At 45.8% G+C, this 26,124-nt stretch overlaps 1 protein-coding gene and 1 long non-coding RNA gene across 3 annotated transcripts; both read left to right on the top strand.

The window, feature by feature from the left end:
- Positions 1 to 84: 84 nt before the first annotated feature.
- LOC144726343 (uncharacterized) lies at positions 85 to 13,327 on the top strand. Of its 2 annotated transcripts, none has more exons than XR_013587266.1 (8): positions 85 to 178; positions 2,346 to 2,457; positions 3,268 to 3,364; positions 4,050 to 4,135; positions 5,290 to 7,251; positions 8,382 to 8,496; positions 9,911 to 9,959; positions 11,399 to 13,327. It is a non-coding gene; the product is annotated as an uncharacterized LOC144726343 (long non-coding RNA). The 2 variants fall into 2 exon arrangements; XR_013587267.1 differs by lacking the exon at positions 85 to 178 and adding an exon at positions 185 to 489.
- Positions 13,328 to 15,755: 2,428 nt separating this feature from the next.
- Positions 15,756 to 25,096, top strand: LOC144726324 (uncharacterized). The gene is made up of 7 exons (XM_078604928.1): positions 15,756 to 15,959; positions 17,977 to 18,091; positions 18,952 to 19,133; positions 20,388 to 20,539; positions 21,182 to 21,344; positions 21,522 to 21,667; positions 22,153 to 25,096. The coding sequence occupies exons 1-7, from the start codon at positions 15,866 to 15,868 to the stop codon at positions 22,873 to 22,875; spliced, it is 1,575 nt and encodes a 524-aa protein (XP_078461054.1). The 5' UTR covers positions 15,756 to 15,865; the 3' UTR covers positions 22,876 to 25,096.
- Positions 25,097 to 26,124: the final 1,028 nt, after the last annotated feature.

The raw sequence follows: 26,124 nt of genomic DNA, 5'->3' as shown, positions 1-26,124 counted from the left end.
GAGCCGGACGTGACGTCACGCAGCAAGTGGCGGGGACCACGAGCCGGAAAGGGCGGGGGGCCCGAGCCGGACGGGACGTCACGCAGCAAGTGGCGGGGACCACGAGCCGGAAAGGGCGGGGGGCCCGAGCCGGACGTGACGTCACGCAGCAAGTGGCGGGAAGTGCGTACAGTGCGGCGTAAGTCCCGGCGCGTTTCAGCAAAAAAAAAATGCATTAACATCCTATAATGTGGCGATTTACATCGGCTAATGTCACTGTTACATCTAATGTGACTTACAACGTCTAACGTGGCTATTAACATCGTCTAATGTGACTATTTACAACGTCTAACGCGACTGTTTCGACATCTAACGCGGCTTGTAACGTTTTTTCGCGACTAGTTACCAGCGTCCCACCTTGCCTTGCAACATCATTGAACCGAACGTGTGACTGTTTGCGTCACTATACACTTTATATACAAGCGTTCAACTTGTCCGCTGTATCACAACGTAGGTTATACAATAACTCGCCTTTTGCCCTTTCAAGGACGGGTGTATTGCAGCAAATGTGAAACTTGCAAGCGAAAGCAGAACGCGACGTGATATATTAATTGCATCAATGCGTGTGCAGTTTGTAAGGGCGCGGTGACAACAGACTTATTTAATTTAAAGGTTATAATCTCTCCTTGTTCATCATGACGTCCTTTTTACTTCGATGTCTCAACAGTGTTACGTAGACCACGTGACGTGAGGGTTCTGCCTGTGTACTGTGTAGTGATGTTTGTGAGTTGACGCCGAGGAGAGGGAGCCCCCATGTGGAAGACGTCACCCGCTAAATAATATTAATCACTGGGGGGTGTTCATTTGGGGGACGTCACCTGTTCATGATTATTAATGAGGGGGGCTTGACGTGGAGTAACGTCACGCGCGTGGCACACAGACATTCTTGGCTCATTATAGTAGGTAATAAGAATGGAGGGGTGTCCATTTGTGGAGGACGTCACTTGCTCATGATTATTAATGAGCGGGGCTTTTCGATGTGGAGTGACGTCACTTGCTCATGATTATTAATGAGGGGGGCTGGTCGACGCTGAGTGACGCCACGCACGTTACACACTGACATTCTTGGGTAAATGTCGTAAATTGTGCGGCTCTGTTGTCGATCCACTGCTGGACGACAGCGGCGCTACAACCGTGTGTCGGGCGTGACGTTGAAGGTTATCCATAATGTGTTAGACCATCACGTAAATATGAATGTGTCGTTAAGACCACCACCACCCGACGCAGCCAATTAGTAAGCCAATTACTGGTACAGCACGGTAACGAATTGGCATGTTCTGTTTACGTGACAAACCTTAATAATTGGCTGTGGCGGGTTTCACGATACATTTATGTTTACGTGATCTAACGCAAAAAAAAACCTCTTATGGATAATATTCGTCGCGAAAGTCTACGTGTTAAACTGACGTTGAATGTTGTTTGCGGGGAGCGGTGGTGTCGCGGTTAGTGCTGCTGTGGCCACCCTGAGTTCGATTCCCACTCGCGGCCGATTCCAGTGGTACCAGGCTCTGGGCCACAAATGAGTTCCTAGTGCGGTGTGTGGTAAGCTTGACCACTTAGGGAGACAAAGGCGGCCGGGTGTGGCGTTGACCACCCACCCATACGTGTGCCGTGCCGGCCTTTTATAGGTGCTCGCTAACAACGTTTGCCCCAACAGTCTGTTAAGGGCCAAACCACCACGCCGGCTCCGTTCAAATACTGTGCGAAATAAATAGCCATTTCTGCACCACGCGCGTCTGATGTTTGGTAAACACGAGTGGAGAGAGCTCATTCAAGTTCAACATTCTCGGGTGATACTACAGCTGCGTTGGGCACAAGAACACGTACAAACTCAACACGTGTGAATAACAACAGGAGCCTTTCAAGGAAAACATTAAATAAATAATTCCTTAAAAGTTAGCCGATTGTATTATTTTTCTTTTTTCGGCAGTGTTATGACAAATGGCAAAACGTTAACTACCTCGCCTGGTATATAGCATATTGGGTTCGATCCCGACCCTGACGCCTGCTGTTTATTTGGAGTTTGCATGTTCTCTTTCCCCGTGCTATACATTTCCAAATGATGAGCCGCTTTTTTGAACTATAATTTCTGGCCAGGTCACTTTTGAAAAGAGCTATATAGCTAATTGGTCCTTACCTGGTAAAATAAAAAAAAATCTTAGTTTTGAGTTATATTGTTATTTGTGCTTGTGCACCACTACCAACGCAGCAGCATCACCAAATATATTGTTTAATTATTTTCTCTTGTGACAGCACATTCCTGTCATTCACACGCGTGGATAAAATTACGTTTTGTACGTGTGCAGGGGTGTGAATCTCACCATGTCAAAGATAACAACCGTGGAGATCATCGATTCGAGTCAAAGCTCTGTGGATGATAAAGATAGCGGACCCAGTGAAAGACTCGATGGAAAACAGGTGCGTTGCAAACTGCGGCGTTCAACGTTCTGGAGCAGATATCTACTGGGATGCTGCTGTGGTATAATGGTCAGCACACTGGACTGGATATCCAGAGGGTCGTGGTTCAATTCAATCTCCGGATGCGGCAGTTGAAACAAAGAGCAAGTTCCTTTAACCTCACCTCTGTCCTCGCACCGTTTTAACTGAACACACCACAGTCGATTGGTAAGTCGTATGTGGTGGGGTAAAGTGTGGGTACTCCCACATTTTCCAAGACACGTGATTAGCATGGAAGAGTAGGCTAAACATCCTCTTATGGGGCTCAGGAGCTCCCTCCAGTGGAGTGAGCAAGACATTTCACAGTTGCACATTTCAAATTTTACCATTTGTACACAGAATTATCATTCCTCACTCCAATTCCATAATGTCCCGTTTATGGATGATACACAGGATTCAGTGGAGAGAGTCTTGAGCGAGGATACATCTATGAGAGATGTCATAGTAATTATGCGCTGATTAAAAACGTTCTTCTTTTAGATCCCTTTGCTTTCAAGATTAGAAATGTATTTTGGTACACAGCCCTCTGCTACCCAGAACGTAGCGCTGCAAGACGCTATCACCTTTTTATGCATGGCGGTCACTCATCCAAGCACTACCCAGGCTCAACCCTTTTCATCTTCCCGGGTCCGTTGCGATCAGAAACATTCTAGGCAATTTATTCATCTGCATAAATGATAAATACCATGTTAAAAATATATTATTAAGAGCACGTGACACTTGATTGACGGTTGTGTTGGGTTTTTTTTGTTTCCTCCCACCCCAATGAAGCGAGAGGCGGTGAATCGTCCCGGCGCTCGCACTGCACAAACGAGGGGCACACGTGAAGAAAGAGCCCAGCAGAGAGACTTCTTTAAATGTGTGACTGGTATGCCAAAAAACACGTGTTAAACACTAAAGTAATTTGGCCAAGCCAACTTGGGTGACAGGACATTTTATTTTATTCTTTTGTCCTCATTTCAGTCTCACGGATAATTTGGTCCCCCTTGCAAATGAGACGTTTTCGGTCTCATGAATTCTCGCCTGCTTAAACTAAATAAAGTAAACTTAACTGTAGATGTACCACATTAATGTTGTACAGCCTTTTGTCAATCCACGCTGGATGAAGGCCTCCCCCACGCCATATAATTTGTCAGGGGGGTTTGTTAGTCCATACTTCACGCTGGTCAGTACATTTTGGTAGTGACTGGGGCGGCACAGCTGTGGGTGGGTGAGGGGGGCATTATCAGCACCACTTAAGATATCACTCGTCACTCACTGATGTTAGCTGTGGCATGCAAATAAAGCTAAACTATTTTCTATTTTACCAGGTAAGGCCCACTGAGCTATGTAGCTCTTTTTCAGAAGCGACCTGGCTATCACAAATAATAGCTCAACGAAGTTGCTTATCACGTGGAAATGTATAGCAGCCAAATGCTCCAAATCAAATTCAGGTTGCCGGATTCAGAGCGCAGGGTGCACTGCACGCATGCCCACTCCCCACCTCTAACATTACCCACGTGCCGACTTTATGTGTTTTTATGCATCTCATTTTTGTGATGCGATTGTTTCAGACATGAGTGAAGATGAGCAAGTGGTGCTTGCAATGAAGATGAGTTGTGAGGAGAAGGAGAAACCGCAGACTCAAGAGATATCCAGGGTATTGCAAAGGATTCCCAAGGATTGCTTACTCAAGTTACGCATTATTATAGTACTTATTTAACCAAGAAAACCTCCAGAATCTCTTCCAGGAGGGTCCCACCAAATGTTCGCAGTCGGGAGCGATTATTGCTTCTTATATTTAAATTAATTAATTTCCGGTAAGTTTTTCACATTTGGATCAGGACACACAATGACCTCTGCTTGTACATGGCATTACAGGTCTGTAACATCCACTCACTGTGAAGCAAACGGCACGTATAATTTACAGTTAATACACCTGCAGAATTAATCAGAGCGGCTGTGGGATTTGAACCGTGAACTTCTCCGAGAAACGGAAAATATGCTACCGCTAGGCCAGTTGTTTCACTTATTGTAATAGCCCAATAATGTTTGCGTGCCAGTGAATGAAAACCAGAGCAAGTAATCATCGTCCATTGCCATCCTCACTGGTAAATGTAGGCCAACTTCGTACCGTATTCTCTGGATTATAAGATGCAAACGCATCCAAAACTTGTGCCTGTTTTCATTAAACGGATACAAATCTCTTCACACACACCTTTATTGGATTATAAGACACCCCTACCCCTCCAAATTTTGCTTTAATATAGAGGGAAAAAATTTCATATCCAGAGAATATGGCTGTTATTTTAGCAGATAGGTTTTTGCAGTTTTATAATCCCAAGTGTCATATTCTGGGTTGGGCTGTGTGTTGAACATTATTACTCTTTTGCCAAGCACTGCTGTGGTATCTTCAGGAAATGAGATGAAAAATCTCACCCGGGTCAGTGAACACATAAGGGTGGAGGACACCATGTGGGGATTCCTCACTTCAACTCCTAAATATGTCCACAGTCGTCAAAGCTTGAGAGAACTAATGCCCAATTCGCGGCCGAAGCCGGAAGAGGGCACTTGGATTAATAGTCATTAGTTAATGAGTCTGAAGACATTTTCAGGCGGGTCTTCTTATATCCTTTGGGAGAATATTTTAAATGGGTGGTAGCATGAATACCTTCGGATAACTCACTTGTATAAAGAGAAGTCCCTCAAACGCAACACAGACTTGTCAGCAAGAAACTACCATTGCTACTTCCCTACAGACACCGTGATGTGGTCTGCGACGATTGCTGATTGTGCGCTTGTGAACGGTTGCAGGATTTGGAGACGCCTGAGGTGTCTTCGATCGATGGGTCGCCTCCGTGTATTCTTGGATCTGTTTCGCCTCGGTCCACCATAGGCAGAGCCCAGATGTATACAACCAGGCAGCACAAGTCACCTACTTCTGACACTGTCACGGCAACTGACATCGGAGGATCGTATGATTCAAAACTAAACACAGATGCGTCTCAGCCATCCTCCGATTTACACGGGGCTGATGATGAAGATTCCATTAAAAGTGATTGTGTGCGTAAACCACATACGCATATTTCACTGAAGCGAAAACATACACAGTCCTCATCGGTAATTAATAAGAAGGCCAAGGTGTTATCTACATTGGGAGAAGAGCACCCCATTGAATTTACAACGCAAAACAAAGACGGGGATGACGACGTTGATTTCGACGCGGAACCCTGCAAAAGAAGCATCAATAATTGTCCCATCGTTTTAAACGCGAATGACTTGCAACACGACATCGGCACTGAGGAAAACGGTCCAAGCCAGATGGAGTACAACAATCCCCTGATTTCAGGCGGTGCAAAAACGACCGAGGGTGTACTCCCCTGTAGCTCCATCGGGAAGACACTGAGTCGGGACGACGTGGTAAACTACTACTGGGGGGTGCCATTTTGCCCCGCCGGTTTAAACCCGGACGAATACACGAGCGTCATCCTCTGTCAGCTGCAGACCTACGCGGCCGTGGTGAAGCAACAGCAGCGGCGGCTGCTGCGGAAAGCGAACATGTGTGAGGTGTTGCCAGAGCCCGCGAAGGACCGGCGGTGGCGTGGACGATCCGAAGCGCGAGCGGACGACGCGAAGGGCCAGCCATTTGCCACGGGCGAAGAGAGCGGAGTGGCGGGTGAGGAGAAGCAGGGTGTTGGCGTGCAGGGAGGGCAGAGCACATCTCGTGAGAGGTGGGAAGAAAAAGAGGAAAGCAACAACGTAAATGAGGATGAGGGCTTGAGCGAGGATGAGGAGGAAAATGAAGATTCTGAATCGTCTGTTGAGAAAGTGTGTGAAAAAAATACGAATTATTTACGTGCCTCAACGATGTCGCCCCCTGATGAAAAGGAGAACCCCCTACCGAAATGTAAATTGCAAAGACGTAAGGGATTGCACTTGCATAAGGATGTTACATATTCAGACACTCCTAAGCTTGGGGAAATGGAGTATGGTAAAATATGCGATGATGATGATGATGATTTTATATCATTACCAACGCTTAAACGTGTATCTGGCACCCCTCAACAAAGAGCCGACGAGGTTGTATTTTTTGAAGACAATTGTACAGCAAGTGAGAGAAGACGGACACCACGCAGGGACAGCAGTGCTTTTTCTACAGGCAGTCCATATCTATCAAGAAACACCCGAAGCGATAACTGTAGCAAGAATGAAATGATGCTGTCAAGGGGAAGTGTACATCCCCGTAATCTAACCTTGGCCAGCTTTAGCGCCATGGATGGAAAAATACCAACTCCAACACGTGTCAGGAAAGAAAGCGATGGAAAAATAATGGAACAAATTGGTGAAAAAGTCAATGTAACACACAGAACTAAGAATTCTAAGGTCATGAGCTCTAAATTTAATCAGTATGAATTTGATTTGATTCTTGATGATGATAATAATGATGATGATGATGATGATAAGCAGACAAATACATATTATTGCACAAGAAAAATGGCAATTAGTGAGTGCAAAGAGTACAAAAATCAATCGGGAGACTCGAAGAACGTTGTAAAGGTTCGTGATATTGAAAGAAAACTGACCACGTCTCCGTTGGCAAACGATGGAACAATCGTCACAAACAAAGCGAAATTGAAAGTCACGGAATGTGAAGAGGAAGAGGTAATGGAGAGATATGAAGAAATATCTGAGTTGTCTCTGCAGTCGTCTGATGAGAGAGAGAGAAAACAAGTTTTGTCTCTACAGAAGCACAAGCTAAAGAGAAAAAACGAAAAGGTACTCCCATTTTTGTTTGCACCACCATCACCGTTTTGTTGCTTTTCAAACAACGACCACGTGCGCCGCATATTTTGGACATTTCTAATTCGCATCACATGAGTGTCGACTAAGGCAGTATGAGATAAAAGCAAGTTAGGAAAAACACCTTAATATATCGAGGACCGCAGAGCTTAGGGGTGGGGGGCTTTTTCCCACTTGTCTGGTTCCTCACGCCTCTTTGAGTTGTTTCCCGCCTCTTGGAGAGTGAGCGAATACTGTACATGCAGCAACATTCCAAGTGAAAAAGAAAAAGCCGACCTGTCGCTGTGGCCAAACACATTTGCATATTTACAAATACAGTCATGCTTTTAGCTCGGGTTTTGTATATGCTAGTTTTCGGCAGCTCTTTGATCAATTCGGCTGATCGCGCGCGGTTTATCAGATTTGGGGATTACTCGCGCACCAAAGATTGTGACATAAATTAATTACTCATGGATTTTCCCTGAAGCCCAAATTAATAATCTAAAAACAGTTATCCATTGTTATTCTTGGAAATGTTTATTACAAGTCACGTACTTAAACTGAACAAATTTGTGCTCCGGTTAATCTGAAATCCACATGATCGCCTCTACAGTACAGTAGTTGCATATCTTTACAAGAGTGGGCGGAGTGATTGATTTTGATTGGCATGGCTTTGTTATCCACTTTGTGGCTGGAGTCTTCTGCGCGGGAGCAGGAAAGTGTTATCACTGAGCACGCGCATTGATCAATACATTCTTTACGAGAAATGTTCTTTTGTTCATTAACAAACTAAATTGTCTTAATTTTCACATAATTTATACCTAATATGAGTGGTTTTTTAGCATAGACATCTGCAGAAAATGGGTATTTTTGGATTGTCCGAGATTTTGAATTATCCGTGGCCGTCCTCCCCGTCAGCGCGGATAATCGAGTCTACGGTATTTCAATCGGGCAAGTCCTACATTGCAACAACTTTATTTTCAAGGTTCATAATGGATCATCTTTATGAGAGTGATAGAGTTATAACCCCCCCCCCCCCATTATGTATGGAGCATGAATGCTTTCAACATGGTTTGGAAAGGGTTAGAAAAGAACTGCGTGTGTGTGTGTTTTTTACCGCCTCGCAGAAGGAAAGGCTTGAGCGGACGGTGCCCTGCCCCTTGTGTTTGGTGGAGTTTTTGGCTTGTGACATTGAGCAGCACGCATCTGAATGCTGCATCTCTGAAGATGTGGACGATGCAGGTATTGGAGGTTTTCAATTTGAATGCTGTTGTTGGCCATTTTCACATGAACAAGTGCAGAAAACTTGTGCACACGCAATGATTGCGCAATGCTTTGCCTTTGGAAGTATTTAATTAGCAGTATAGTAGTTGCCACAGCAAAATATGTTTCCATATTGCTGACAGCTGCCATCGTAAAATTATTTTGTATATATGTGTAGGGCTGTTACGGGAGGGCTGTGGGTGCATACGATCCAACGGGTAACAAACACAGTGGGCGGAGTTACGGGAGTACACGGGGGGGGGTGCCCGCAACGACGTCCGCATCAGGCAGCCTGGGGGGTTGTGATCCTGACGGGGGGTATAAAGGGGGAGGACAGAGAGAGCTCGGGGCTGAGTCGGGGAACGAAGGAGGAAGAAGGAAGATCTTCTAGTTAGAGCCCTGGACTCCCCTCGACGCCGCCCTTGTAAGGGCTGCAGAGGATCGAGCCAGAGGCGTGGTTCCGTGAACCAGGGTTAGACCCTGGGACTCCGGAGACCGTAGCCCGACTCACCAGTGTCGGGCCAGTCAGCCTCCCCTAGCCCGTTAGTGGAGGACTTGGGGATAGGTCAGGATTAGCTAGGGGGTATCCCCAGTTATCCGGGTGAGGGGGCCGCTACCCCCTCTAGTGCTGTCCTGTACCGACAAGCTTGAATAAAGATACGTGTGCCTCAACCTGGGTGTCCATCGTCTTCACCGGTACTTCATATGCAGATGGGATTTTTTGCTCTGTTTCTAGTAAAACTTTGGTCAATTTGACCAGTTTTCAATTAGGGCAAGTCTCTAATCTGCAAGTTTATATATAGGTGCTATAATCACCTTATCTGTTTCATGTTTTTATTTTCCATTTCTCATGTGATACAGTTTTGTACAGATTTTTTTTTGTTTCAATGTGTTTTATTTACATTGACCGAGGTTGCTCTTGCAACTTAGACTAAGCTGGTCTCTAGAATTCTCACCTGGTTAAATAAAATAAACTGCGAGAAACAACTTTATGCTAAGATTATTTTATATTTTTATCATCTTTTTGAGAGTTAGGGTGACATCACTTCCTGTGACTTTGTCCTCACGTTTCCTGCCAAAGGTGTTGTCACGCAAAGTCACATTTACTGAAATTTAATCTAAAATATGATCATGTACAAATTATTGTTTTACTTTTGGAACATGATGTTAAAATGTAAAAATCGGTGATTAATATTTAAAATGATTACATTGAGGTATTATAATTTATTAACTTAAAAAAATAAATAAAACCGGAAAAGTTGGGCCTGAAATTGAGCATAAAATTTGTAGCTGTAACTCATAGTACACACCATTTCCAGTAGCTATTGGAGTACATTCACAATTTATATTGTTGCAGTCAGTATACAGTATAATGAACATGTGTTTTTTACAGAAAATTACGTCCCAAGCAACTCTAAAATGGAGGTGCCTTCATGCTCCAGGTGAATTAATAACAAGTTGAACTTGTAACACGCTGCGCAGAATTCATTCCGTCTCGAAGAAAGATGATAACGTTACATTATATTTTGCGATTGTTCACTCTGGAAAGCCTCGCTGAATCTCTATATTATTTTTCAGGAGGGTCCTGTGGTGGCATGTTTGGCTGATACCAATGAGTGTTTGACCTTTGTAGGCGAACTAGGGTTCCTGGGGAAACCCATGCTTACAAGAATATAACACTCAAAGCTCTACGCGTAAAAAGATGCAATCCACAGAGAGACCCAATAAATAGCAGTGGTTTTCACGCTTGCAGCAACTTTTGGCTAGCCATCGAACAAAGACGGTCACTGCACCACGCACTTTCAGATGTGCTTTTGCGGCCGTCTAGAACGTTCATAATATCGTTTTGTGTGTGTTAGATTGCGTAAGTATAAATGTGTCTTTAAACCCGCCACCACCCGACACAAGCAATTAGTAAGGTTTGTCACGTAAACAGAACGTGCCAATTCGTTTCTAGTACAGCACACCGGTAGTGTGTTGGTGAGCAAATCCACAACATTTACAATCTGAGTACGACGTTTCGCCAGTAATTACAACCGGCATCATCAGGCGGACAGCCAGATTTGTAGAGAAATCCTCCTGTTTCGTTCCTTAAATAGAGGGGTAGGTGTAATGACGTCACTCGTGCGCCCTTCACGTGTGAGGGGGGGGGATGTACATTATGAATTCACATTATGCATGCCTATTGTTCTTGTACCTCTTATCGTTGTGTGCACATTTATATTTACGCGATCTAACCCAAAAAACTGTGTTATGGATATTGGTCCGATTAGCCTACGTGTCTAGAACGTTCTTCCAATATCAGGAAGCCATACTCTTTGGTTCTTTCGGTAAAGTCACGTAGGTATAAAATCAGGCTTTCCCACCTGATGATGGACGCTTGTGTTGCGCCCAAAACGTCGTGATTTTTTTCATTTTCTACCCACGTGACTTTACCGAAAGAACCAAAGAGTATGGATTCCTGCAGTCACGAAAGCTTCAAATCAAGCTTAGGAAGCCACTTGAGCAATGCACTTTTAAACATAGTTTGAAAACTTAATTTCTTTAGAACTGCTTTTTGTGTTTCGTTTGTTGTACTTCCTCTGCACCTCCGATTAGCACGGTTGGCTACGGACGGTGCGAAATAAGTTCAACGTACATACATATCAGTCTGCATGTGAACTGAGTGCATTGCTGTCCTGCCATCCCCTGGTCACCTCGTAGCTCCACAGCATTAGGCTTACAACACCTGTGATGCACTTACCTGGTTCTGCCCTCTTGGCCTCTGCAAGCCACTGAGAATCATTGGCTTTTATTGTCGGCATTAAATGACTACAGTGCTGCGACGGTGTTGATTTGTTGGCAATCTGCTTGAGTCTTAAGATGTTTCTCTTTTTGACAGGGAAGGGAGCACTCGTGCCTCCCATAAAACATTAATTCCAGAGTCTGATAGCAACAGCAGCACAAGTTTATTGAGTGAGAGGGAGGGTGCAGGAGGTTCGGAAGACATTCTGGAAGGCATTGTCATCAGCAACTCGCCCATCAAGTCTTTCAGATCTATTTCCCAATCCCCAGACTGTCTCATTGACTTCAAAAACCAGTTCAACAAACCAGGTAGACCGAGAACAGGATTCAAAAAGCAAAAGACTCGCAGGAGTAGATAAAGGCGTCGTAAATCGTGTACAAATGTGTTTTTTTAATTGTTCAAATATTGTAATCGTCAGCCATGGTCAGTCAAATGCTGAATGAAGCCCCCCCCCCCCTGGTTGCCGCCATTTCTCACGCTCCTGCGTCGTAATAATCATTCACTGAGCACCAGCACACGAGGTTATTTCATCGCTCCATACAGTTAAATTAATTCCTCCTTTCCCTTCGAGATTCCCCAACATCCACATTCGCTTACTGATTTCTGACCTTTCAAGCGCTCTTCCTCTGTGGGAAGGATTACGCATCGCGGACCTTGCCACACACTGACAAACTAATCCCCCCAACTTGAATCGCCTCGTGCTACACAGGGACCGCTACCACTGGGGGTTCTCTTCCAGTGCTTGAGATGGGATGTTATGCAAGGCGCTTTGAGTTGCTGTTGCTTTGAAGTGCCCATTAAATGCAATTGCTGTTTTTTTAAACAAACTCTGAAGGTGCAGTAGAAGTGGTGACTCGCCGGATACGCCGTGGGCGATGTCGCGCTCCACAGCGCTCGAGTCGCTGTACAGGTCATAGTCCGGAATGTGCAGCACTTGGAGCATGTGGTGGTTCTTAGTTAGCAGGATGTGTTTCACTTAGCCCCGTGAAAATAATTGTCGGCAACTAGCAAGTTCAATCGTCATCAGCCATGGTTAATCCGCTGCTGGATGAAGGCCTTCCCTAGCCGCCGCCACCTCACAATCCTGCGATAGTTAATTAACATTCCACCCCAGCACATTCACTGATTTAGTCGTCCGACTGGGTGGACATCGTCTTGGGTTTGTTTCATTCCTTGGCTGCCACTCCGTTATTCTTCTTGATCGTAATCCGTCATCGCTTTTCGCGACGTGTCCTGCCCAAGCCCACAGTTTGATGTCATTAACGTGCATGTGTGTTGCCTCTGTCGGTGTAGTTTCAAGCTTGCATCTCTCTGTGCTCAGTTTCTTTTTTCAGCTTGATTTGTTCATAAACGTTGTCTTGGAAGATATTTCACGTTTGGGGGCGGGTTTTTTGTTTGTTGCGAAATGTTGGTTACAGTGCTGCTAATTTAAGTGAACATTGCAAAAACAAGTATCCAACTTCATCACTGAAGCCTTTACAACACATCTCGAGTGTTCTTTTCTACCATTGTGCAAAATTGATTTGAATCCAACACCAAATGATGAGAAAACCCATCGCAACAATGAAATGCCCGCCGGCTGGAAGCAAAAACCAATCGACGCAGAGGTATTCGTCGTACGCTTGTTTTCCCAGGAAAGCCTCAGAGTCTCACGACTTTGCAGTAGGGGGAAGCGATGATTGGTATTCATATTGAAAGGAATTTGCGGGTACTTTATTTTCTCTTAATTTGACCAAGGCACCGACACACAACGTCCCGGTCTTGTGAACGACGTCACGGGCTCCTGAGCGTCCGCATTCGTAGCAGGTGGCGCGTTCGTAACTTTTTAAGGTTTATACACCCGCAGTATTTATCGGGGCGGCCGATAGATTCGAGTCCGCGAAGCTCTCCTTGCAGGCGGCGAACTGGCCACCCGCGATGCCCAAATCCTTGCTCTCAATTCCGAAATGTGCAACGGGGATGCTGGCCTAGACTTAATAATGTTTGTATTGTTTGTTAATTCAATAAAAATCGTCGTTGATATAACTTTGGTAATGTTTCATGTGCGTATTTCCTTCTATTTGCATATTCATTTTAATACTGTACCTCAATGTCTTCTGTTTTAGCCAATGTTCCCATGTGAGTTACATTCTTTTATCACTTGATAGCTTTCGAATTAGCAATTTAGAAAACTTAGACGATTGCCGAGGGCCCTGTGTACTTGTGCCAAAGCCTAAAAGACGTTAATATTGATATCAATATACTTGGGGGGGGGGGGATGAAGCAGTGGTGCGGTGATTGGGGCACTGAACTTGGCTACTGGAGTTAACTATTAACTCGTTTCTATTTTACAAGGTAAGGCCCACTAACCTATATAGCTCTTTTTTTTTACAAATGGCTTGTGGAAATTTAAAGCAGCCAAATACTCTTAAACGCATGATTCTAAATGGAGGGAAAAGCCGGAGGACCCGGAGAGAAATTACGCGACTATGGGGAGAATTACGCAAACTCTACATCCTGGCACCAGACAAACTCCACTCTACATCCTGGCACCAGACAAACTCCACTCTACATCCTGGCACCAGACAAACTCCACTCAACATCCTGGCACCAGACAAACTCCACTCAACATTCTGGCACCAGACAAACTCCACTCTACATCCTGGCACCAGACAAACTCCACTCAACATTCTGGCACCAGACAAACTCCACTCTACATCCTGGCACCAGACAAACTCCACTCTACATCCTGGCACCAGACAAACTCCACTCAACATCCTGGCACCAGACAAACTCCACTCAACATTCTGGCACCAGACAACTCCACTCAACATCCTGGCACCAGACAAACTCCATTCTACATCCTGGCACCAGACAAACTCCACTCAACATCCTGGTACCAGATAAACTCCACTCTACATCCTGGCACCAGACAAACTCCACTCAACATCCTGGCACCAGACAAACTCCACTCTACATCCTGGTACCAGACAAACTCCACTCTACATCCTGGCACCAGACAAACTCCACTCTACATCCTGGCACCAGACACACTCCACTCTACATCCTGGCACCAGACAAACTCCACATGCCGCACCCCTCCCCAATAACCATTAGCGGGTGACGTCACTCCACATGGGGCAACCCCTCCCCCTAATTAATAACCCCTCCCCCCTAATTAATAATTATGAGCTGAACAATTTTTATATTGAATGCTTCAGATTTAGTGCAATAAAGGGGCCGTCCATAAATGACGTCACGCACCTAGGGGGGGGGGAGGGTCAGACATTTGTGACGATGTGTGACGAGGGGGGGGGGGGTGAGAAATGTGACGTCACATCAAAATGCGCAATTTTAAATAAATATAGACAACACGTTCTACTTGATTAAATACACACTACAATGACAATAGTTTAAAGCTATTTGAAGCATTTTTTATTTTTTTGTGGGGGGGGGGGGGGCAGAGCTTTGTGACGTCATATTTGAGGGGTGGGGGGGGGTGTCTGCTTTTTACGTGACGCCGTGTGACGAAGGGGAGGAGGGGCGGTCAAAAATCGTCCAAAATCGCGTGACGTCATTTATGGACGGCCCCTAATGGTCTATTTGTGGCCATCGCCCTATTCTGTGCAATGCCTCTTCGGCGAGTGCCCGGACGTGCATGGTGAGTGGCCTGACCACGGCTGATTGACGATGCATTTGAAACCGCCCGGGCACGCATGATGGCATGACCGGCACGACGGGTCTGACCGCTGTGTCAGCCGCGTCGCCTGTTGCTAAACCCCTGGGGGGACGCCGTCTTTCGCGTATTCGCATCCATTGCGGATTTTGAAATATTTAGGGTGGGTTTATTTTTTTTGTCATCGAATTCGAACAAAAAATACATGCCTCTTATTCGGTTTAACAGATTGTAAATGTTGTGGATTGGCTCTCCAACACACCGGTGTGTTGCTGTGCTCGTAACGAATTCGCACGTTCTGTTTACGTGACGAACCTTAACTATATTACACGTAGGCTTTCGCGACCAATATTATTCATAATATAGGGTTTTGGGTCAGATCGCGTTATTTATAAATGTGTCGTAACCCTCCACCACCCGACACGGCCAAACAGTAAAAAATGTGTCACGTTTTTCAAAGGGCTAATGTTGAAAAACGTGACACATTTTTTACTGTTTGGCCGTGTCGGGTGGTGGAGGGTTACGACACATTTATAAATAACGCGTTCTGACCCAAAAACCTATATTATGAACCTTAACTAATTGGCTGTGTCGGGTGGTGGCGGATTTAACGACACATTTATATTTACGCAATCTAACCCCCCCCCCCCCCCAACATTATGGATGGCTCTGATTGTTTATTTTCGTTGCCGAACCCTGACCCCTCCCGGCTTAAACCCATCACCACGAGCGTGCCATTTATTGCTTTAAAAAAAACCCATCCCACGAGTGGCATTTATTGCACGCCGCCTGACGTCACGCACGCCAGGTCGCACCGCGGCGCAGGTGATGAGAGCGTGAGAGTAGGCTGAGCACACGCGCCGTTCGCACGGTTGTTGGGTTGGTGGCCACTTTCGTATGGCTCCCAAATGAAGACCAGCAGCAGCAGCGCCACCACCACCACCGCCGCGGCCGTGATTGTCCTGGTGCTGTTGGGCAGCGCGTCCTGTTTGGACGTTCAAGGTAAGCGCTGGGTTATGTTTTGCCTTCGCGACCCGACTGTCAAACGGTGCGTGGCGTTGGAAAGTGAAACCAGCGGTTGTCGCTGAAGGTTGCGTGCTCCATGAAACTGTCCAGCCACGCGAGGTTGTTAGTCGAGAGCTTTGTCCCAATAAACATGGAACTTTGGTGCAAAGGTTCCAAGAACGTTTATTAACTTTGGCATGTTTACAGGTTTTTGCGGTTATACACCTGGGGACAACACGGTTTACAAAGTCGGTGGGCAGGCCGCGTGGGGCTGGGGTAAAGCGTGGGTGACACCTCCCGCCTCTTCCAAGATGCATGGCCTTCATGGAAGAGTAGGCCAAAAACATCTGTTGAGAAAACAGAAGGGGCGTGCGGAGGGTGAATGGGTAAAACTCGAAGAGACTTTATTTTGTGTCGAGTGGGGGGGAATTTAGTTGTGGAATTCCCTGACGTGGAGAAGTATAATCGACTAATGAGTGAAATTCCATAATTATTCCACGAGTACAGTCAACCTGTGCATACGAGGATATCAAGGCGGCTCTGTCCACTAATTCGTCAGTCACATTGTGTGGCCTTCAAAGGACTAAATATATAATCGGCGACGCTTCGGGCAATAATGAACCTTCATAGCACATCAATGATGATGTCCCTTTGTCCAAAGCCACACTCGACAAAAGTGCTCGTCGTTGTCTGTGGTTCGTTCTCCACACGCCTCTGAGTCGTTTCCTCGCTCTCTCAGAGAGCGAGAGAACACTTCGCAGCGTAAGATGACGCCAAAAGGTGCCTTTTGGCGTCATCTGGTCCAACACCATGTGAGACTAGGCTCTAAGGAAAGCTGTTTCGGGTGTGGACCAATCAACTTCAAGGACAGTGCAAATTATCAGTTATGTTTTTTGTTTGCATTATGACTGCAGGTATTGTGGTCTATGTAAACATGACTCCTTGTAAAAAAGGTGTCAGTTTTGTTGCCAGATAGAAGGGTAAAAAAAACAATTATCACGTCAGTTGTGTTAATGGGGGAGATTAGGGAGAGAGAGATTAGCATGAAATAAACTTCCGTCGCCGCTGTATACTCTTTGTTGTACATATACTAAGCTATTTTGTGTATCACAAACAAGCATGATAAATTTGATATGTATATATATTTTTGGGGATATATATTTGTAGCTTTAATCGATAGCAACTTTAATCATCGTGGAGCGATGTGCACCGACTGGACAAGTCGCATAGCTGTTGTGATGACGTTCGCAGGAGTAACAAGCCGCGTGTGAGTGCCAACTGCCCCAGGCCATGCAACTGTAGGGGTGATTGTCACTAGATTTGAAGTTTTCGTGACTGCAAGGATTCATACTCTTAGGTAAAAAATTAAAATAAATTAAATCACGACGTTTCGGGCGCAACACAAGCATCCTTCTTCAGGTGGGGACAACTTAGCGAAAGCTTTCGATTACAGAAAATAAATTTAATCACGACGTTTCGGGCGCAACACAAGCATCCTTCTTCAGGTGGGGACAACTTAGCGAAAGCTTTCGATTAAAACAAAAGCTTTCGCGAAATTGTCCCCACTTGAAGAAGGACGTGACAAAAAAAAAGTAGTTACGCTTGATTTCGGCGTTAAATATTATATCGGGTACATTATACACTACATACAACTTATTATATACAAACTACATCAGCTACATCAGCTGCTCACCCCGAGCTCTCGTTACTTTGATAGTGCATTGTTTTGGGGCTGTACGTCTTTTGGCGTCCTCTGGTCTAACACCGTTTTGAGACGAGGCTCAAGAGAAAGCTGTCTCTGGTGTGGACTAATCAGTTTCAAAGACAATGCATATATTATCAGAGTATGTTTTTTATTTGCATTCTGACCACAAATATTGTGGTTAATGCAGACATGATTCCTTGTAAAAGGTTTTGCCAGAAATAAGGGGCAAACCTATTCTCATATTTTGGTACTGGCAAAGGAGGTCCCATGATGATGGAATGTTTGTTTCTTTTTCTGACTGTTGGCCAGGTCTGCCGGCGCCACGCAACTTTCGCGTGACCTCTGTGGATCTCAACTGCTTTGCCGAGTGGTCACTTGACCCCAACGCGACCCACGATGTGACCTACAGACTGCAGTATAAAAGGTAATTAACGTGTTGACCAACCTTCACAGCCTGCTTTTGTTTTCTTTCACGGTTTTCTGAGCACACGTCCAAAAAGGCCAATAAATGGCAAGCGGCCAGCAACTTACAGCACCATTCAAGCTGTAATCGTCAAGCGTGTGTCGCAAACGCATTGCTTGAATCGAGCGAGCTTATAAGAACTTGAGGATAGAGAGACGATGGGAACAGGCAATTCCAAAGTGGAGCAGTGTGAGGAAAGAGTCAGAGAAATGGTTGTGACCCGCAGTGTGGTGAGCGAGTGGGTGAGTGTGCTCCCCACTGTGCCAACAAAGTTGCTGCATCTCTACCAGTCATCTGTCAACCCATGGCACCTGGGTCTGTTCCGTGACCTCCTGCCTGCTAGTGGGGTCCTTCGACACTTCACGTGGCCTCAAAGTGCCCCGACCACGGCACAAGCGCCGTGGTGATGTCATCACGACTTAGTGGTGAACGGCGGCTGTTGTTGTTTTATGTGAAGCTGCTGTGTTGGTGGTGGTTGTTGAAAACAGTGTGGATGAGACGAAACAGTCAATGTCTGGTAGACCTTGACACGGGTCGAGGAATCACTGAGTGAAGTGGACAGAAGCAGTAACCATGGTAGTGGTGATAGAAGAGTGATAAGGAGGCGGTTGACTGCAGGCGACCGAGTGGCTGGGCTGAATAATAATAGTAATTAAATAATACATTGCGTCAAGTGACTTCTTTTCAGGAGGGTGCTGCTGCATTTCATTGGCCAATCCGTGCTTTTTTGCTTGGCGAGCGTTACGCGCGAGCTCAATTCGTCAACCCCATCGCCGCGGCTCGCCGCGTACTCACACTTGTGACTCTGTCTCGTCCGACAGCTACTGGATTAAGGACAACGACCAGTGGAAGAACATCTCTTGCCCAGACGCGCGTCGCAGCGAGTGCGATTTCACTGCGAGCTGCCATCCGTCGTCCAACCACACGCTCCGCGTGCGTGCTGAAGCGCCGGGTGCCGCGTCTGAGTGGGCATACGCGTGTTGCTTCCAGCCGCTCTTGTCCAGTAAGCGTCACGTGGGGCAGCAGCAGGGTGGCCACGCAGTGGTAAATCTTAACACAATGTTCTTCTTTTGCAAGGCTCACGGGCTACTGGCGGCCCCTAGTGGCCTTTAGTGCGGCCCCCGACAATGCACAAATGTGAAAACACCCCTTGCAGGCGGTCTAGTGGCCCTCATGCTGACATCTTATCGGCGAAAGTAGCACCCCCCACTCTGAAAATGAAGGACACTGAATTAAACTATTTTATTTTACCAGGCAAAGCCGACTGAGCGATGAGATCTCCTTCAGAGGTGACTTGGCCACGCATTAGAGCTCATCGAAGTGGCTGATATTATCATCATCATCATCGCACGTGGGCATTTGTAGTAGCGGCCAAATAATATAAATGCATGTTTCTAAACGTTGAGGACAAAACTGGAGGAGCACGGAGAAAAATACACGTGATCATCAACGGGAGAGAGAACATGCAAACTCCAAGTATACAACAATCATAGTCAGGGTCGGGATTGATCCCACGACCTCCTGCGTACCAGGCGAGGTAGATGACATCTCAAAAACACAACAAGAAGCCCCTGGGTACCGATTCTAATCTCAGGTGCTGTTCTGTGAGGAGTTTGTATGTTATCCCCCTGTCCTGCCTGGGTTTTCTCCAGGTTCTCCGGTTTCCTCCCGTAGCCAATAGAAAGCATACAATGTAACTGGTGTTTGCCAAACATCTGAATTGTAAAAATAACGGTACCTGCAAATTACTCAATTGGAATTGCACCTCGACTGCGAAAACTTTGCAGCGCCCTCCTGAAAAAGAGTCATGAGACTCAGTGAGGATTTCCCTGGAAAAAAAGTATAATAACAATAATTATATTATTTTCGCATTTTTTGTGTGGGTGGATGCTGCCGGCGTTCAGTACAGGGCCACTCTATATTCTCCATTCTCAGAGATAGAATTCAGCCAAATGAAGCGCAAAACCAAATATATGACCGTTTTTTTGTACAGTGATTTGTGTCCAGGCTGAAACCATCAACTCAATACACTTGAGAACCTGTTTATAATCACAGAAGGTTGAACCCCAGATTTGAACCCGGGGTTTTGGTGGTGCTAGCTGTGCGTCTCTAATCTCTGAACCCTCCAACTCAGACACCTCACATAATTGATTAATTGTAACCGTAAATGTATTATTCATTCTCGAAATTTAACACGTATAAGAAAAAATTGCCACGATTAAACGCGAGAAATATTTTTTGCGTTTCTTGTTCCCAGCAAGGCTGACGGCGCCGTCCACCTCTGCCATCGTTTCTGGACTGAAGTTTTACGTTAAAGTGGAAAATCTGAAAGTGAGAAATGGGAACGATTTTCTCGAGAACGTTTACAGCAACCGGCAGTGGTTTCTGAATTACACCGAAGAAGCGAACGTGAGTTTTTCTTGCCGTGGACTTGTATTCATCCATCCCCTCGGTCAAACTGAAAGGGACAACACAGTACATAGAACAGTGATTACTACCAACTACTGTTACATGGTACAGAGATGTGGGCACTGAGTAAGTGAGACAAGGAGTTTTAAAGGACCGAGAGGAGAATGCACAGATGGATGTCGGGAATATCTCTGAGGGAAAGGAAAACGAATGAAGAAGTTCGAGCCATAGCAGGGGGTTACTAACGTTCTCGAGAAGGCCAAGGAGGCGAGACGTCCACACTCTGACCATGTGTTGAGTCGAGACACAGAGAAGATGCAGTGGGTGAGGGCTATGGAGATGCCACCGGCACAGTGCAGAAAGGAGTGGATGGAGACCGAGATGGGAGGATACAGTGGAGCAAGATATGAAGACAGTGTATGTGACTAGAGAATATATGTCCTCTATTAAGTCTATGGGTCTATATGCAAGTACATGGGTCTTGGGGTGAGCAAGCACTTGCAGGGCTGCTCCTTTATCCTTAACATAGCCGTGTTGTCATGAATGTGGTGATCAGTAGTGTGCCGAGTGCACTTGATTTTTGTTGTTGTTACCGTACTGATGTTGCCAGCCGTGGGTTCGCGCGCTTCTTGATGTGCACAGGGCCACGTGCAACAACACATCCTGGTCACACAGAACCACCACATATTCACCGTGCCGCACGCGGGCAACTACTGCCTGCACTCTCAGTTCTACATTCCGGACTTCAACCTCTATGGAGACCAAAGCGCCGTGGCATGCTACATCGCCCACGACACACCACCGGGTAATGCCTTCCAATTCGTTCATAATTTGTTTTGTTTATTATTGTATACACATTTATTTTGGCGCTGCTGCTGCTGCGTGGACGAAAGTGTTGATTGTTTGGTCACGTGAAACTTGGCAATTAGCATTATCACTAATACGAATCCGTATTCCTCGCGTTTTTTTCTTTCCCCCATAGACTTTCTGAACCTGCCTGTGGTTGTCACCATCACCCTGCTGAGCATTGTGATCGTCGGCCCCTTGGTAGCCATGGGCTGGTTCTATCGGCAGAAGCTCAAGAGCCTCATATCTCCCACAGATCCTCCTCCACCCGCCATCTTGCAGGTGAGCGGCCATGGTTGTGTAGGAGTGTTGCTCTCCCCCCTCCCCTCTCCCATATTAAGGTTCCCCCCAGCCCAGAACATATAGGTTCTGTGTTGTGGTTGTGATGGTGTACCCACAATCAACCTTTGCTCTGCGTGAATTGCCCCGCATGCCACGGTTACGGATGAAGCAGTTGGTGCAGTGGTTTAGCGGCAGTGCACTGCGCTATGAAGCCGTCCACCTGAGTTTGATTCCCAGCCACGGCTAATGCCGGTGGAAAGTCATATTATAACTGGTCTCGGACCTCAGCTAGGTAATATCAGCCTTAAATACCTGCCACAGCATGTCAACCTGTGGGGAAACAAAGGTGGCAGGTGTGGTGCTGGCCATACCAGCCCCCCGTGTGCTATGCTGGCCTTAATAAGGGCTTGCCAACAGCACTTGCCCCAACAGTGTATAAAGGGTGAAGATGTTTGTCATTGTGTTTTTTTATGTCGACATTTCAGAGCCTGGAGGAAGAGTCAAAAACACAACACGAGTGCAATAAACGGTGGCTATTGAAGAGCCGTGCCTGGGAGGGCAGCAGCTCTTACTGCATCGTCGAAGACGAAGACGATGCATCCAACAACGACAATTGCATGCAGCCACGTCCGTTGGGCAATTCGGGCCTCCAGGCCGGCAGCGAGTGTCGCAAGTCGGTGCAGCCCGAACTCGACGGTTCAAACGGCAGCCCCCTTTCCAGCTACGATGTTCAAGTCGATCCCAGATTGCAGAGGGCTACTTTCACACCTGTGCGCCACTCCACGTCTGACCGCTCAGACTGTAATCCAGCAGAAAGCCTCATGGCAGATGTCTGGCCGGATAACGGTCAGAGTGCCGATGTACGGTTTTACATGCCGCATCAAGTGCACAACTTGCCGTGCACAGAAGGTTCAAATTCGATGGTCAGCACGGCCAACTCGGGGTTAGACTTCCCGTATTCGTGCGTTGATCTGAGCACTGTCACCGGTGATATCAGGCAAAATTCTAAATCGGACGACGTTCTGTCCGTTGATTTGGAGTCAAGATTCGCCGGGGTTGATTTAGCCCGGCGAAACTCGAAACCGGATTGTTCAATGTATAGTTCACAGATTGTTGTTTTAATGGAGCCAGCCAGTCAACGTGGCACAGGGTACAGGAAAACGTGGATTGTACCCAAGATGTCGATGAATGGGGGTAATTTAACATAGCTGTATTTCAGGGTTTTGTTATTTGGAGGCCTTGAAAGTATTAGCAGGGAAAGTGCTGCATTAATTATACCCTCGTTAGATGTTCGTTTTGTGTTCCACGTTTAATTTGTTTTCATATGACAGAGTTGCAGGTCGGCTTTTTGAAAATTGTGAAAACAAAGTAGCATTTGTAGTGTGATACATGTTGTAGCAGTGGGCATACATACATTTTTACTTTATCTTTGCACAGTTGAGAACACTTCTAAGAATTAACAAATATTGCTGGGCATTGCTCAGTAAATGTCTTTCGCATCGTATGTAGCCAATCGTCATAATCGGAGGTTCAGGAACATTGGGTCAACAACGAGGCCAAGGTTGGTCCAACAGTTCCAAACAGCATGCCAACGTTGACTTAAAGCTTTCGTGACTGCAGGAATTAATATTCTTTGGGTCTTTTGGTAAAGTCACGGAGATAGGTTCCTGATGATGACCGCTTGTGTTGCGATCGAAACGTCGTAGTTTTGTTATTTTATTTGAACATATCTATGTGACTTTACCGGAAGACCCAAAGAGTATGCCAATGTTGCCCCAACGTTATTTATGTTTATTTGAATTGAATCTCATCACGTGATCAGGCCCCCGGCATCAACGTAATCGGTGGCCTCCTGGGCCACCAAACTCTATCGCTTGCCAAGAAAGTGATCCTCTCGTTTGGTTGTTCAGTGAGACAAAGAATCCATTTAGAAATCTTGCAGAGCAGTGCGATCCCCCCATCCCACCCGCCACCCCCAGCATAAACCATCATGCAAACTCCAGTCATTCTCGCAGTGGCAGCTTTTGGCTAACCATCACACACAAAGACGGTCACCGCATTACGTACTTTCAGATGCACTTCTGTGGTCGTCTGGAACGTTCTTCTGATATTAGGAAGCCACTGGAGCTATGCACTTTTAAATAATTTTGATTGAAAACCCATTTCATGAGAACTGCTTTTTGTATTTAGTTTGTTGTCTTTCCTCCTGTACCTCCGATTACCACGGAAGTTCTACATACATTGTCAGAGAACAGCTGCGCAAGAGATTTTTCGCCGAACATCTTGGAAGTGGCTGAACACCTTTGAGTTCACGCTTTTATCGTACACTAATATTTTGTCGCGTGACCGTTACACGAATGTTTTCAATTCTCAGAGCTGGAGTTTATCCGACTTAGGAGGTACAGAACAATATTTTACATGATGGGTTCTTTCTTTGTGCAATAATAACTGGTGACCGGGCTGAGACCATCAACTCACCACACTTGAGAACTCCGGGTAACTGAAGCTCAAGACTGAGTACAGTACTTTATTATATCAGCGCTTAAGGCCCATTGAGGCATTGAACAAAACAGATTATGACCAAGGACGAGCCGCCAACCGGGATTGTAACCCAGCCTCTCGACCCGGTCACCTCTTGTCAATTATCGTTCGTGACTCCTGCGTCTATTACCTGTCATCGTGTATACGCATGCTCGATGAATCATTTGTAAAACTGGGTGAAGAGAAATGCGTATACAAAATGTTCCAATTTTTCTCGTTGCCGTCACAGCTTGGCGTCCTGGGTCGCCTTCCCCCAAGTCCACACCTGCGGGTTACATTGTAAAAGAATATTGTTCCACGCATGTGCGGCGACGTTTTTAGCGGGTTAAACGGCGAACGCAGCGTCACAGTAAATGACCCTACTTACCTTTTTTTTTACCATTACTGTATTCCAAAACGATCTTTATGATCGTCCGACAATTCGTATCTGCGGGTGGCCAGATCTTTTTTGGGATCTTTGAGATTACAGTGTTTTTCGAAAGTCGAAAGGACATCAGCTCTAAATTTCGATTTAAAGCTTTCGTGACTGCAGGGATTCATCTTCTTGGTTCTTTCGGTAAAGTTACAAGCCCCAGGCTTGGAGCGACCAGCTTAAATAGTCGCTCCAAGCCTGGGGCTTGTCATTCAGACACTGTCTCCTCGACAGACCTGTTCTCCACCTGAGGACGGCTGCTTGCGTTGTGGCCGAAACGTCGTGAGAATTATTTTATTATGTTTTATTTGTATTATTTTATTATTTCCATTCTACGTGACTTTACCGAAAGAACCAAGACATCAGCTCTCTTGGCTGGACCTGAATAATATTTTGCAGCAACAGTTACATCCGTTGCATACCTCAACACATGCTGGTTTTGTGTGCAGTTAATAAAGCTTGGTGCCTAGCTAGCATTTACAGCCTCTGGGTCATAATAGTTTGGCCTTCGATTGCAACACCCCTCCCTACCTCCCACCCCTTCTCGGTAGGGGCATCTTCATCAACCCGCACCGACCGGCATGGTGAAGTATGGTCACACATTTCCTCGAATGGACGATGAGCATGTGCAGGCGCCAGCTTCGCCAAACATGGCTTTTCTTGATTTGAAGCTTTCGTGACTGCAGGAATCCATACTCTTTGGTTCTTTCCGTAAAGTCACGTAGGTAGAAAATAAAATAAATCACGTTTCGGGCGCAACACAAGCGTCCATTATCAGGTAGGAAAGCATGGTCTGCTGCGTCGTGATTTAATTTATTTGTAGCTCAATTTTAACCCACTTACCAATGTGGTATCGACTGCAAACTTGGTATACTTATGTCATACTGATGATAATACTATATTCTATAATAAAATATTTAAAATCTATATATTTTTTTTTTATGTTTCGGCCTGGGTCTAATTGTCCACAGTCCCTTACGTTATGGCAAGCTTCGGGGCCACTTGCTGGAGTCGTGCAGTTCTGCCATTACTAGTACATTTAATAAAAGCGTGTTTTTTAGAAAGTTTTTTAAAATATTACTTATTTTAGTTTGTGCCACAGTATCAAAGTATGGAAAATAAGAATAGGTTATTCCTTTTTTAAGCCCAAAAAATGTAAAAACCCTATTCTTATTTTTTTGTAATTTCTGAGAGCATGTTTATAGAACTTAATCGACACCGGACACGAGAGAATTGTACTTTTTTAAATTTCCCGGAGCGTCCCGAGAAATCCGGTAGCGCGTAACTCAAAATATATAGAGAGAATGATTACCACGTGACAAGGGAATCGATTCCACGTTAAAATTCTCCTTAACTTTGCCGGTCGATTCCACGCATAGCACGTGATACTCACGCGTCGATTCCTGACGGTCGATTTCGATTTTGTTTAACACAGACGCAATGCAATCGATTCCAAACGATCGGAATATTTATGTATTGATGCTGGAGGAATCCGATGAGCCGC

The sequence above is a fragment of the Lampetra planeri genome, chromosome 23 (assembly GCF_965212315.1).
Source record: "Lampetra planeri chromosome 23, kcLamPlan1.2.h2, whole genome shotgun sequence".
Classification (NCBI taxonomy): Eukaryota; Metazoa; Chordata; class Hyperoartia; order Petromyzontiformes; family Petromyzontidae; genus Lampetra; species Lampetra planeri.
The sequence above is the reverse complement of the archived record's forward strand: the minus strand, read 5'-3'. Positions and strand labels throughout refer to the sequence as shown.

Excerpts from the sequence above, each read along its gene's own strand:
- LOC144726324 (XM_078604928.1), top strand. The coding sequence starts at position 15,866 with ATGAAGACCAGCAGCAGCAGCGCCACCACCACCACCGCCGCGGCCGTG. Across the intron at positions 20,540-21,181 it reads ATTACACCGAAGAAGCGAAC|GGCCACGTGCAACAACACAT; the intron begins GTGAGTTTTTCT and ends TGATGTGCACAG. Across the intron at positions 21,345-21,521 it reads CGCCCACGACACACCACCGG|ACTTTCTGAACCTGCCTGTG; the intron begins GTAATGCCTTCC and ends TTTCCCCCATAG.